The 15,375-nt window shown below is 39.7% G+C and overlaps 1 protein-coding gene across 2 annotated transcripts in view; it reads right to left on the bottom strand.

Moving 5' to 3' along the window:
• Window positions 1-241: 241 nt before the first annotated feature.
• Window positions 242-15,375, bottom strand: part of PGR (progesterone receptor) — a 74,235-nt gene continuing 59,101 nt past the window's right edge. Inside the window, exons 7-8 of one of the 2 annotated variants that reach the window (XM_067567902.1) lie at window positions 13,132-13,289; window positions 242-8,407 (exon numbers count right to left, since the gene is read on the bottom strand). In XM_067567902.1, coding sequence (XP_067424003.1) covers window positions 8,252-8,407; window positions 13,132-13,289 — 314 coding nt within the window. In that variant the 3' untranslated portion in view covers window positions 242-8,251. Of the gene's footprint in view, window positions 8,408-9,567; window positions 9,754-13,131; window positions 13,290-15,375 lie in introns of those variants that run through there. The other variant, XM_067567895.1, reaches the window with a different exon arrangement.

Here is a 15,375-nt window from a genome sequence, read left to right as displayed (position 1 = left end):
AAGATAGAAAAATGAGATCTAATGCAGGGGGTAATCACTAAGATAATCATACTGGTATCCACTTGTCTCTTTTCATGATGTGTGTGTGAACTGTGTTTAGCCCAAAGGGGCACAGCTATCTGATTGAGGCCTCGAGGCACTCCTGCAGTATAAATAATCATCTTTCAGCTCATTCTACGTTCAGTTTTCCCCCATGTCGAGTGATAAATGCATGAAATGCACAATCCTGACCCTTTTGCATTTTATTTCTTCAACTTTTAAATAAATAAATTCTGAGTTGGTAAAAAAAATCCTACAATTCAGCCATGAGCAGTTTTTATGAAAATCACTACTGGCATGTCATATCACTGGGTTTGCCCTAAAACCGTGAACCCAAATCAGCCACAATTATGTTTAGCTTTCCCTCTATCAACATTTATGCAAGCTCAAAACAAAAGAAAAACAGTGGGTGTAGGGAATGGATTTCTTCAATCAGAAAACTCTGCATATTATCACCTGTACTGGACCTGAGAGGGTCAATCAAGTTGAAATTAAACTCCACGGCTGCAGACCCATAAAAGCATTGTTCCACAGCCACAGAAGTTAATAAGTTTTCAAAGGAATCATGTTAGTCATCACAAATTAATGTTCAATGACCTCCCAATACCATAGAGCTTCACTTTACCTCCCAATTCTGCTGTAATCAGGGTTTTAAACACCTCTCGTATTCCTGCAAGTTAAGCATATCTCCAATTTATTGGACATGACAACAATAACTAGGCAACAACTTTACAAAAATACTTGAATGCTATTTCAGACTTACAAATATATAGACATCGGTTCCTCTTCACTGGAAAATACAGAAATCTTATACAAGTCTCAGATCAGCGTTTTTATAAAAATAACAGGAACAGAGTGGAAATTTGTGGTCATCACTTACACTCTCGATTGTTCAATACAGAGAAATATTAACACCAGTCCAAATGTTTTTTCAAATAAAATATAAATATTTGGCACTTCTGTAGTGTTTTCCATCAAGGATCTCAAAGCCCTTACCAAATGCATTAAGTCTCCCAACAATCTTGCAAAACAGGGAAGGATTGTCATCTTCATTTTACAGAAGTGAAAATGAGAAACAGAATGGTTAAATGACATGAAGATCAGGACGTAAATCCAATATTTCATAACTCCTAGGCCTGTGCTTTAACCACTAGCTTGTGCTTCTTCTATCAGGTGTGATTTTTCTTATTATGTACAAAGAAATTCAAGATGTTTCAAATGAAAGTCTTCCTATATATACTGGAAAATGTTGTAATGTATTTAAAAATAGAGGGTCAAGGAAATTCTGAAGAACCAGATTCTGATACCTTTACTCATAGTGAATAGTTACTTCATGAGTAGTCCAGCAGACTTCAGTGTGTCATGTGCTGTTTGGTCTGATTAAAGGTAGCAGAATCTGGCTCAAAGTACAATTAGAATTGAACAAGACTGATTCTCCTTTCCCATCACTCCAAATTGAGTGTAGCAGTGAAGTCAATGAAGTGACACCAAGGTAAAACTGGCATGAAAGGAAAAGCAGGCTCTGCAATTTTAAGCAGTGTTGTGAGTTAAGATGGGATTTTAAAAGGAACCTAAGGGTGTGTGTGTGTGTTGCAGGGGGGTAGGAGGTTAGGTGTAAAATTCCTATTGAAATCCATAGCTCTAAAGCTTCTTTCCCCTTAAAAAGTATCTTGGGAAATACTATGTTTTGCAATGGGTATAACCCTAGGAGATTAATGTAACCTTCTTGTTGAATAGTGACATCATGATAGAAGGTGACGTAACTGTATAGTGCCAAAGTGTGGACATGGACCTTTTAATCCGGGTGAGAATTTAAAAAATCCTCATTATGCCCAAATAAATTACATTTTTAAATGTGCTGTACTATCCAAATTAAAATACACCTTTATATAAAACAAAATGTTTCTCTGTTTTATGATTAGAAATTTTGCTAATAGCTGGAACAACACTATAGGCCCTACTCTTTCCCCTGGCAAAGTCAATGGCAAAACGCCCCTTGACTTCAATGGCAAAGCTCCAGCTTCAGATCTCACACCCCACAGTCTTAACAGCAACAGTATCCAGACCTTAACATAATAATAATCTTTGTTAACATCTGTTTGTCTGTCGCTGAAACTTCAATTCCCATTTTGAAAGAAAGACTAATGTTGTGATCACCACTGGACGTTACGTACAGATGAAATCTCATTGTGCAACTGAAAGTACAATTGAACATAACACTGCATTAGTAAAATGAATGAGGATGGTGAAATCCTGTACCAGGCACTTACTCCTCCATATGAAGTCAAGACATCTGGCCCTATAGCTGATTTAACTTGCTCCTTGCTGGCAAACTAAATTGCATTATAAAATTGCTTGTATTGCATAAGAAGACCGTCCATTGGATCTACATCGCTGAATCAAGAATGCATGTGTGAGAGAGATTTTTAAAATAAAAAGTAAATATTTCAATTATGCATGCTTCATGTTCCTCATCTGTCAGAACAAGGATTGCATGAAATACCATTACTCATAATGAGGGCTTTAACCTTACATTTGGATACCCTTAGTAACAACGGCAATCGAGACCATTTTTAAGTAGATTTGTTCATTTTAGATTAACTCAGACAACTTTGGTTTATGGCTTCTAAAGACTTTTATGAAGATTTAAAAACAAACCAAACAGTAAATTGGCACTTTTTGGAGTTAGACTCCTTATTAGAATTAAACACACACGTGACCATATTTAGAGAATTTACTATTATAAAACTAAGGGCTTTACAAAAACTTGTGTCACAAATATCCTTTTAAAAACTTTGAAATGGTGACAATTTCGTAACCTGGGTTTTAAAGTCTTTGGTTTCTAATGAGTCAACTATTTTAAATCCAAGTACGTCCATATTCACAAAATATTCTGCACACAGGCCCCCCATCCTAACAAGGGGATGTGCAGGCACGCCCCTTTCTCTCGTTTATTTCAGTGAGGTGCCATGCAGCCAGAAGGCTCTTAGAGCCATAGCAAAGCAGGGTTATGCGTATGCTTTACTAAATCAGTAACCTTAATTCAGAGTGGATTGGTCCTTTCTTAGGATTGTTCTAATGCTTGAAATCTGTCACTCCACTGCTACCTTTTTCTTATGTGTAGTTGTCTAAGCACTTTGACAATTCATACTTTGGCTCTGTATGCTACCAATTTCAGCCTACTGAGTCAATAACACTTCAAAATAAACCAGTTATGTTCAAAACACATTCTTCAGACAAACCCGACTGTCATGTAAATAATAAGCTTTTTTAGCAATCTTAAAAGAAACATTCCCCCCGCCCCCCTTTATCTTTGAAGGGGAAAAAAATTAAATTAAAAGCAAACCCTGTGTTCAACACTCAGGTCATTGTGACACAAAGCAGCACAAGCCAGTAAATCTAATAAGGCTGACAATCTAGGCTTGGTCTGCCAGTATATCCACAGGTTGCTAAGCCATGCAAAATTGTGAAGGCTTTGGATACTGGCTCTGCAGCAGCAGGTTGCCTTATCCAGAGGAAAGAAAGGTCAACCTTCTGCTCAAGGGATGGGGCGCGGGGGGGAGAAGAGTCACTGTTGTTCAGAGCTGGGCTGGTGTGTAGAAGAAGCAGAGTGAATGTCAAAGAGCTTCCTGCATTCTCCAGTTCTGGGGCTGTGTTAACTTGTGGGAGTCACTCTTTTGCAACAGTGGGGAGTAGACAGATCTGGCTCAGTCTAATGGCCTGAGGAATATTTATTTATTTATGTATCTGGCACCGACCTATTCCAATTGTGTTACCAACAAACATTACTTACAACACATACCTACCAGTGTAAAGCTTTCAATACACTAACTCAGCTAGTTGGAACCAGATGCTTAGCTGCTGTACATGGTGTTTGTCCATTTGTTTTCACATACCATTATACCCCAGCTAAAGCTCTGTACCCACAAACCTCCAATGACTCTAATCATCTCTGTCACTTCCCTTATCCCCCCTCCCAAATAAAAAAAAAGTTGTCACACCAGTGCTTACATCTCCAGTGATGCCTTCCTAGAGTCTACCATGCCTCTGCCACCGAAAAAACTCCTTTCCTGAAAAACTATGAATGTGCACCATGCCACTCATTCAGGATACATTATCTGGCAGAGGGCCTTCTGTCCCCAGTTCCCAGTTACTGTTGCTTCCTGGGGCAGTAGTGGATTCACTAGTGACAGTATTTGTTTCCTGCCACTGGTTTATAATGTCAGCTGAGCCATTTCTTAGCTTTTAGATTAGGATCCATCAGAGCAGATGATAGCCACTAAACACTTAAGAGTTCTCAGCAGACCTTTTGATGCCACAAATCCTCCATCCGGTGCAAGGTTTCTAGATTCATTTCAAGTTGAAAACCATGAAGTTTAGTTGCTAAGCTTTGCCCCACCAGCTGCAGCTTGGATCCCTGCCCAACAAAGTTCTTTTTGGGATGTAGGGAGGTATCTGTTTTATCAGTTAGCTGTTTTATCCAACTGTATTAATGAATCACTGACAGGTATGTTTCCATAGTTTAAAGCAAGTGAGAGAGAAGCCTGAATTAGAGAAGACTTCTTTCAGTCTTCTGCTATTTAAAATTACATGCTCAGTTCTTAACTACCCTTTTTAGACATGGTACTAGAAAATATGATTGCAATACAGCTCCAGGAACAGATGAACAATAAAAATATCCAGGCTTGAGTTTATTATGTCAGAATAGCAGGCCTCATCCAAAACCTACTGAAATCAGTGAAAAGACAATCATTGACTTCAATGGGCTCTGTATCAAGTGCAGACATAGCACACAGACTATACTTCCCTGTGTCATAACAACTAACAAAAATAGGCCAGGTCTATGTCTGGTCTGTCAATGATCTTCCCGAAATTCTTGGATGGTTACGACAACTAAATAGGTTTGGGTTATATGGGCCAAGTTGGTGACACTGGGAAATTGTATATTTTCTCTCTTTAACACTTTGTTACAGCCTTCTAGTTGCAAATATATGTGCTTCTGCCAGGGCCAAGCAGTTTAATTTGCATATCAATCGTTTGTATAATAAATATATATATACAGAGACATGGCTGCTCTAAAAAAATAGGTGAAAAATTGCAGTAATGCTAAAATGACCCTGGAAGGTTATTTTTTATTTGTTTTGTCTTTTTTAAAAAGAAGATCAGTCTGAAGCAGCAGAGGATAATACTGAAAGCCTTGGGACAAGAAAACAGAAAGCAGATAGAATAGAAGAACATGAAAATGAAGATGAGAGCCTTAGACCTAAACCCACTTTTCCAAATTTGCAGAAAGCTAAATAATGATTGTGATTATGGTAGAGAGAGGAAAAGATTTGCGCGATTTGCAAAAGAATGAGAAACTTTTTAATTAGTACAGTCCTCTCATAAGAGGGCAAGACTTTTAAAATGTTTCCTACCCAGGGATGTAGCTGTTCTACTGCTCATAGTGAATGCAAGTGAGTGGCACCCTTCTCCCACAAGACTCTCCTATTACTAGACTGCACTGCAAAATTCAGCATGAGCAGATCCAGAATTTGCTGCTTGCAGGTCAAAAATGACCTTAAACATCCATGCAATGAAAAAATGTATATAGACAACTGCAAAGTCTCTTCTTACTGTGCTTGTTGCTGGATTACTGGACAGGGCTGTAGCTGATCACATTAGATGTGTCCAGTATGGAAAAACCTGTGTTCTGCTTACTGACACAATACAATTGGAAACTAAGACAGATGATGGTATCAAACCATGGAACAAAAACAAATTTAGGAATTACATGGGGATCAGGGCAGGAAGAGCTCAAAACTGTTTTGTCTAAACGTAGATGATGCAGCAGTGAATATGGGATTTTCAAATGGTATGAAAGCCAAATTTAGACAGACTTCTCAGTTAGCTGTACACTGCAAAATATACAACTGTGAGCATTCTGGTATGGATAATCTTTTCTGAGATGTAGATCTTAAAAAGTTTATTAGTTTGGAAAACTTTTTTGGGAATTTACGATTTATTCTCAAAAGATCAGGGCAACTTAAGCTCTTGCTGATGATGTCTTTGAGGCAAGTGAGAGCTCTTTTGGAGGTGCCTGCCACATAAGGGGGATTACCAGAGCACTGAAGGCAGTGATAAAAAATGATCATTAAGATGGTACCCACTTAGAACATATTGCAGAAGCTGAGTCAGAGATTTACATAACCTGAATTTAGGGGCATTCTTAAGGAGATCATATTCACTGTTCCATATTCTAAATTCAAAGGTGGGATGTCTAGGATAATTTTATGGCATGGCAAGGATGTGTGTTTTAATAGGTTACGGACAGTGAATAGTGTATTTAGTGAATGATAAATTTTGCCATACTGTTTTCAAGACCCCCAGCAATGTTCAACTTCTCAGAGAGCTTGCAGAAATGGTATTATTATGCAATGGATTAGTGAGCAAATGCGGGAAATCATGTAGCTCCAGGTACAAATTTAAATAGTGAATACAAATAATAATAATAATAAACCCACCACCAACCTCATATTGAAAAAACAAAGAACTCTTACAGATTAAACCTGTAATATATAAACATATAAATGCTATGAGGATCAGAGTTAAAGTCAGGCAATGAAAAAAAAAATCAAATTACTTGTCCATGGACAGTTAAGACTTCAAATCTGATCATTAAAAAAGAAAGTGACATGGCCCTAGCTTATCTTGTTCTGTTTTTTAAAATATTTGGCTAGTTTTTTTTAAATTTTATTCTCATTTTTAGTGTAGCTTGCTCTAGGAGGCACCAGCCAATCAGTACGTCAATCCCTGAAGAAGGTATTTCTGGGAATTTTGGAGAAATAGGATATGGCTTCCAAGAACAAATAAAATCACTAATGCTTTTCACAATTTTGTAGCCTAATATTTGGTTTTGTTTACCCATGAGATATTTCTATGTTGTTTATATCTATTAACTGACAGAACTAAGCATCTGAGGTTTATTATATCCGCTTCAAAGAAAATATCACAACACTTCTTCAGTAAAACATTTCAGTCCCCTTATGAAAGTTATGACATTCTCTTTGATCTTATAAGGGTACTTTACTTGTACTCACAGCAACATTAGCCTCCATTACAGTTACGCCAATTGTACCAACTTTTCTTTCTAAACCAGTGCTAGGTTCACTGAATGGCATTATAATGAGACTGGTGCATATCAAAGCTTTTATAATCATTCTTTCTATTTCTTTTTGCATTTTATCTCCCTGTAATTTGATTTTATTGGGTGTTTGAGTTATCCAATAACACATTAAGATCACCAAAGGCTGTAGTCATTAAACATTACTGATTGTTAAAGAGAGACATGTAACTAAAACATATTTAAAGCATCTAAAAGATACAGTAGGGGCTATACGAATAAACGTTAAAATGTATAAGTTTCAAATGAGAGTTAGATGGTTTAGCTTTTACTGATAAGTGTCATACTGCTAAGGAGAAGTAGTAGTAACAGTAGGATGTGTCTCTCTATATTCCACTGTATTTATTGGTTTCAGTAGGAGGCAAACATTGACATTTCCCTAATTCTTCCAATCTTTGCAGAGAATTGCTTTAGTTTTACTTTGGTATGGACACACACATGCACACATATGAATGTACATTTTGTTGCCACTATGCTAACTACTTGTGAAGCTGTGTATCACTATCAACCTAAACTTGGATACTGTACTTCGAACAGAGAGGCAGGTTAGTTAGTAAAAGGAGAAGTATCCATATGTAAATGTGGGTAATGTACATTTTAATTTCTTCAGACCTTTAATATTTATACAGATTCACACCCACTCTATGTACTAGAGTAAAAGTTTACTTCATGTCATAGCAGGAGTTTTAAAAGGAATATGAAAGAAAAATGTACAAGATAACTGTTCTTAGACAAATAAAGATTTCCTTTCTTAGTATTGTTCTTGTGAATTCCTAAGGAGCAACTTATTCTGGCTTACAAAACATTTCTTATGACAACTATCAGTTATGATTTTAACAGTAAAATAAATCAGGAGCACACAATATGGACATCAAACTTACATAGCATGTAAGGTGCTAGGTATGGTAAATAGAACAAATATCCTAAAGTCCTCCTAAAGTCCTGACACTGCAAAATACTGACCAAAATAAACCACAAAATCCTGACCAAAATAAACAAACAAACAAAAAAGGCACAGAAAATGATCTCTTCAATAAGAGAAAAGACATTTCACTTTTTGTGAAAGAGGAGAGGTTTCACCATCCCTGCCAGAATCTTTGGTAGCTGGGCAGCAATTACTTCCGACATCATTTCGGGGAATTCGACACTCAGTGCCCGGGACTGGAGAAATGTGTTCAGACAGAAGAGATGGAGTTGTTTCACGAGCTGGTTTTAATGAAATACAAGCAAGTGAGAATTCAGACTAATAATAATACATTATACATTTATCTAAACATGACTAATGATTGTTTATTTTAAATATGTCACACAATCAATGTCATTTGACATGTCTATCACCCGTGAAATTATACTGTGCATACGCTTGCCTTGCAAGCGTATAGGTCTTTTCACTTCAGAAGTCAAAACATATCTAAGCGAACCCTTCGGTTTATAAAAAATGGGGTAATTCACTAACCCCATTATAAAATAACCCCAGCTGCATTCAATGAACAGGATAGATGGTACTCATTTCATATTTTGTTATCCTCATTGTGTAACACGTGGTCCCATGTCTTATTCAGTACACACTACTCAAACCCTGCTCTGAAAACAGAATTATTCATTTCCTCATGAGCTTTTTTGTGGTTCCCAGTACTATAGTATCTGAATACTTCAATTCATCTTCACAAAACCCCTGTGAGATGAGAGTGTGGTATTATTCACCAGTTTACAGATGGGAAACGGAGGCACAGAGATTAAGGTCAAAAGTGCCCACTACTTTTCAGTGCCCTATTTGAGGGACCTGATTTTTGAAATGCTAAAGAGCAGAATTACAAAGCACTTCAGATGTTCCATGTCCAGCTCCCATTGACTTCAGTTGCTGCTGCTGTGAGTGCTCAGCACTTCTGCAAATCAGATCCCAAGGTATCCAGTTGGGCAGCCAGAAATGAGGAACACACAATTAGTGACCACCTGTGTAACGTCTGCTTTAAGTGACTTGCCCAGCATCACAAAAAATCTCTATGACAGAGGGAGGAGTAGATTCCAATTCTCCAGGGCATCATTCAGCTGTATTAACCGTAAGCCCATCCTTTCTTTACCTGTAATCTCCTGCCTCTCTCACTGCATACCTTCAAACTATTGCAGAGCGAATAATGGATTTTTTTGGTTCTCTGACATTTCCAAAAAATTGAAAAATATAATAATTTTGGGTCAAACCATTTTGCCTAGAGTTTGCGCATTTTTAATGTTTTAAAAGTAAAATTAAAAACAATTTCTAAATTAAGTCATTTCTAATAAAAAAATCTAAATCTTCTGTTTAAAAATATCAAAACAAAATGTTTCTGTATTACTGGATTTTTTAGGTTGTTTTCAACCAAAACGATTCAGCAAAAGCTATATGAATTCACAAAAATTTGCATTTTCACCAAACAAAGGTTTGATCTAATGATATCACTCAGCTCTAATTCCAACTTCTGCAGCCAATAAGGCAGGCAACAACCTCCTTTACTATACAATGCTGATTCATCCCTAGAGCAGATCCATCCTGTGAACTGAATGAGGCAGACATCCTGTGGAAAACATATGAAAACATAAGTATGTGACTTATCACGATACATGTGCATGATAGCACAGGCAACCATAATAATGGTATTTCCTAACTTTTGCGTGCTTGAAAGTCTGACCTTAATAATGTTCTTTTAATGTGTTTTTTGTGTATAATTTCTTAGGCTTTTTAAACAGCAAACAGAAAATACAGAAACTCCATCATGTGGCATCACATTGACACCAATCTGGCTCATTTTGCATGGTTGGAATGTTTAGATCCACAGCACAGAACTCTGCACTTGAGCTAAGGTCTCCATTAATGATCTGGAGGATGGGGTGGATTGCACCATCAGCAAGTTTGCGGATTAACTAAATTTGGGGGTGTGGTAGATGTGCTGGAGGGTAGGGATAGGACACAGAGTTACCTAGACAAAATTAGAGGATTGGGCCAAAAGAAATCTGATGAGGTTCAACAAGGACGAGTGCAGAGTCCTGCACTTAGGATGGAAGAATCCCATGCACTGCTACAGACTGGGAACTGACTGGTTAGGCAGCAGTTCTGCAGAAAAGGACTCCAGGGTTACAGTGGATAAGAAGCTGGATATGAGTCAACAGTGTGTCCTTACTGCCAAGAATGCTAACAGCATATTGGGTTGCATTAGTAGGAGCACTGCCAGTAGACCAAGGGAAGTGATTATTTCCCTCTATTTGGTACTGGTGAGGCCTCATTTGGAGTATTGTGTCCAGTTTTGGGCCCCCCACTACAGGAAGGATGTGGACAAATTGGAGATAGTCCAGCAGAGGGCAATGAAAATGATTAGGGGGCTGGAGCACATGATTTACGAGGAGAGGTTTATGAGGGAACTGGGCTTGTTTAGTCTTCAGTAGAGAAGAGTGAGGGGGATTTGAAAGTTGTCTGCAACTACTGAACTGAAGTGGTGGGGTTACAGGGAAGATGGAGCTAGGCTGTACTCAGTGGTGATAGATGACAGAACTAGGAGCAATGGTCTCAAGTTGCAGTGGGGGAGGTCTAGGTTGGATATTTGAAAAACTTTTTCACTAGGAGGGTGGTAAAGCACTTTTTCACTAGGAGGGAGGTGGTGGAATCTTCATCCTTAGAGGTTTTTAAAGGCCCAGCTTGACAAAGCCCTGACTGGGATGATTTAATTGGGTTGGTCCTGCTTTGAGCAGGGGTTGGACTAGATGACCTCCTGAGGTCCCTTCCAACCCTAATATTCTATATTTCTAAGTGACTAAGTGATAGCTGTAGTAGGTTGTCATCCTATGTGTGGACCAACATGAGAGGGGAATGGGATACTGTCAGTGGGTTTCTCAGATATTAGTTGGCAGCCAAAGATATTAATATTGGGTTCCTTACCAGGCTCTCGAGGGGAGTGTAGTGTATTAAACATTGACTTTTCTGCTCACTTTCTGTATGCTTTACCATTGCTGCCCTGTCTCCTGCAGCCTGACCCTGTCTCAATGCTTTCTCTTCCCCACCCCATCCTTGTCTCATTTTATTTGCCCACTTGGTCCCAGTGCCCATCTGCAGATTTCTCATCTGAATCCTACTCTCCTTGCCCAGCCAATCCAAGTTTCCATATCTGGGCTCGCTGTCTGAATTCCAATCTTCAATTACTCCCCATCTCTCCCTCTCCTCATACTCAGGCCCAGTCTTCTTGCCCAGTCAGTCTCACTTCTCCCTCCTGATCTGTCCTCCCCTCCCCCCCACTGATTCCCAGTCCTAAACTCCCTCTCCAGGCTCCTCATTTAATCTCAGTCATCCCACCCATCCTCTCCCTGGCTCTTTATTCCCAATCTCTTTGCCAAGCCAGTCCTAATTCTCCTCCTCTTGCTCCTTGTCAATGGTTTCCCCTGCCTCCAGACTTCTGGTTCTAGTCCCACTCTCCTTCCGTTGCCAATTCCACTGGTTCTAGTCCCAGTCTCCTTGTTCTGCCAATTCCAATCTCCCCCCAGCTCCTTGGTTGATCTCAGTTTCCCCCCTCATTTAACTGTTTCCCAGTCCACCATGCCCCCTCCTATTTTTCTCATTGGCTCCCAGTCCCAGTCTTCCCGCTTCTCCCAATCTCAGTCTCATTGGCTCAACTAGTCCCAGCCTCCAACTACACCCCTCCCTTTTCGAAGTCCTAGCCTGCCCTCTCCCTGGCTTGAGAGAAGAAGCTTGAGTGGTGGAGACTGGGACTAAATCCGGGAGGGGAGAAGAGGGAAACTGGGACTAAGAATTGGGTTGGTGGGGACTGGAATTGGGATCTGGGGATAGGAAATGTGGGTGGGGGATGAGAACTGGTTTGGACAAGGAGCTGGGGGGAACTAAGAGAGGCCAGGTAAGGATACTGGGAACAAGGAGCTATGGGGTAGAGAAATCTGGGAATGGCTGGGCAAGCAGATGGGGACTGGGGACTTTCTGGGTGAGGAGAGTGGAACTGGAAGCCAGGAGTGGGGAAGAGACAGGACTGGGAGAGGGATAGGCTGCAGGGGTAGAGGAAGAAGGAGTGAAATTTGGTGGAAGTGGGCTGAAGAATCTGGGTCCATTAGACACATTCTCCTCCACAGACTGGACGGGAACCCAAGATTCCTGAGTCTCATAATTCCTCTGCTGTCAGCAAATATCTGTGAAACTCACTGGCAAAGTATGTGTCCCATCCTCCTCGAGTGCTGATCCACAGAGAATGACAATCTACTAATGCTATTAATTAGTCACTTAGCTCAAGGGGCAGAGGTCTCTGAGGTGAGTATAAAAATTTCAACCCTGCTGATGAACCAGACAGACGTCAATAATACCATGATGAAATTTCTGTGTTTTATGAGTTGGCTTTTTAAAAACCTAGGAACTTACACACAAAAAACTATGTTAAAAGAACATTGCTGAGATTGCAAAGTCAAACACTAAAAAATTAGGAACTAAAAGAATTAAGGCAGAGGTTCTATGGAAAAATGTATATGATCATGTAATTAAAGACTGCATTATAATACATATGCATAAGAAGGCCAAATTAAAGTTGACCTCACAAGCAACCTTCATTTTTGTATTTCCTAATGTTTGAGTACTTGCCTTTACTTACCACCTGTATAATATTCTTTTAATGTATATTTTTGGTCTGTATAATATAGAAACACACGTGCAACCACTCTGAAGTAATATCAATAGAAATATAGAAAATGAAAGGCATTTTCAAATATATTTTTCCCATACAATTGAATCCTCTATAAATAAAAATGTGACCATCTGGTTGTACATTGATTTAAAAGATGTCCAGTAAAACTCTGCCTGGATACCACAAAGATCCCCATATATGTATATTTTTAAAAATTGACTTTTAAGGAATTTTCTTGTTTCTGGCATAAGTTTCCCCTGTCCCCCCTCGTAAAAGCAAACTTACATCATGCATGGAGTCCATAAGTTTTGTAAGCTGGTAGAAACGTTGTGAGCTGGCCACAACTCCTTTCTGCCGCAAACCAATTGCTTTGACCAGTTCTCTAATATAACTTGCTCTCATCTCATCAAACTGGCTTTGACTTCTCAGACCTTCCAAAGGAACTAAAGAGAAAGTAATACCCTTGATTGTTGCACTAGATTATGAAGACAACAACAGAGGAAAAATGTATACTGTATTTTACATTGTACTGTTTGGTTAATTATTTTATCTTGTACTGTGGACTTTTTCCTGTTAGTCAGTGGAGTGCAGAAACAGTGACCTGACATAGGCAGATAGATACATAGATCAGATTCAATCAGTTATGTTGGTGTCTGGTATTCCGGCATGGGGTCACTGATACAGAAAATCTGCCAGAGGTGGTGGTGATGGAGATGCAAAGTGACTGAAATCCTCCTTCTGCAATAGAGTCATCTGTGATGAACAAGGCAGTGAGCAGGGGGCAAGGCAACCAAGAGATGCACTGATTCAACATATCCATTGCTAGCTCTGCTGACAGGATCCTATGAGGTTGCTGGTGGAAAAGAGCTGCCAATCCCAGGAAGGACAGGCAAGATGAAGAACATTTAATACCCCCTTGGTATCTCAGGAAGATGTAATACACAAGCCTTATTCAGTATGTTGCAGGTATACATGTAGGAGACAACTATACAAAATAAAAATGAGCAATATTTCCCAATAGGCAATAGTTTAAATCCTCTCACCTTCCTACATGCAATGAAAATTTCAAGCCAAAACATCAGCTACTTCTGAGTTTCACAAGTACAGTTTTTGAAAGACCTGTTGCATTTAGGCATGTTTTATTTAACTATAAACAAGTATATATCACTATTTCACGCTGGAAAGAGAATAGAGAGTTGACGTTTTTGGAGAGTGTTGCGGACAACTTCCTGGTGCAAGTGCTGGAGCAACCAACTAGGGGCCATGCTCTTCTTGACCTGCTTCTCACAAACAGGGAAGATTTGGTTGGGGAAGTAGAAGTGGATGGCAACCTAGGCACCAGTGACCATGAGATGGTCGAGTTCAGGATCCTGGAAAAGGAAGAAAGGAGAACAGCAGGATATGGACCATGGACTTCAGAAAAGTAGACTTTGACTCCCTCAGGGAGTTGATGGGCAGGATCCCCTGGGAGGCTAATATGAGGGGAAAAGGAATCCAAGAGAGCTGGCTGTATTTTAAAGAAACCTTATTGAGGGCACAGGAACAAACCATCCCGATGTGCAGAAAGAATAGCAAATATGGTAGGTGCCCAGCTTGACTTAACAAAGAAGTCTTTGGTGAGCTTAAACACAAAAAAGAAGCTTACCAGAAGTGGAAGCTTGCTCAGATGACTAGGGAGGATTATAAAAATACTGCTTGAACATGCAGGAATGAAATCAGGAAGGCCAAAGAACAAATTGGAGATGCAGCTAGCAAGGGATGTGAAAGGGAACAAGAAGGGTGTCTACAGGTATGTTACCAACAAGAGGAAGATTAGGGAAAGTGTGGGCCCATTACAGAATGGGGGAGGCAACCTAGTGACAGAGGATGTGGAGAAAGCTGAGATACTCAATGCCTTTTTTGCCTCTGTCTTCACAGACAAGGTCAGCTCCCAGCCTACTGCACTAGGCGGCACAGAATGGGAAGGAGGTGAACATCCCGCAGTGCTGAAGGAACAGGTCGAGGACTATTTAGAAAGACGGGACATACACAAGTCCATTGGGCCAGATGCAATGCATCCCAGGGTGCTGAGGGAGTTGGCTGATGTGATTTCAGAGCCATTGGCTATTATCTTTGAAAGCTTGTGGCAATTGGGGGAGGTCCCTGATGATTGGAAAAAGCAAATATAGTGCCCATCTTCAAGAAAGGGAAGAAAGAGGATCCAGGGAACTACAGACTGGTCAGCCTGACCTCTATCCCTGGAAAAATCATGGAGGAGGTCCTCAAAGAATCCATTTTAAGGCACTTGGAAGAGAGGAAGGTGATCAAGAACAGTCAACATAGATTCACCAAGGGCAAGTCATGCCTAATCAACCTGGCTGTCTTCTATGAAGAGGTGACTGGATCTGTGGATGTGGGGAAAGCGGTGGATGTGATATACCTGGATTTTAGCAAAGCTTTTGATACAGTCTCCCACAGTATTCTTGCCAGCAAGTTAAAGAAGCATGGGTTGGATGAATGGACTATAAAATGGATAGAGAACTGGCTAGA

This window comes from Emydura macquarii, unplaced genomic scaffold (genome assembly GCF_026122565.2).
Source record: "Emydura macquarii macquarii isolate MOO-44397 ecotype Brisbane River unplaced genomic scaffold, CSIRO-AGI_Emac_v2 contig_318, whole genome shotgun sequence".
NCBI lineage: Eukaryota > Metazoa > Chordata > Testudines > Chelidae > Emydura > Emydura macquarii.
This window is presented reverse-complemented; position numbering and strand designations above follow the sequence as displayed.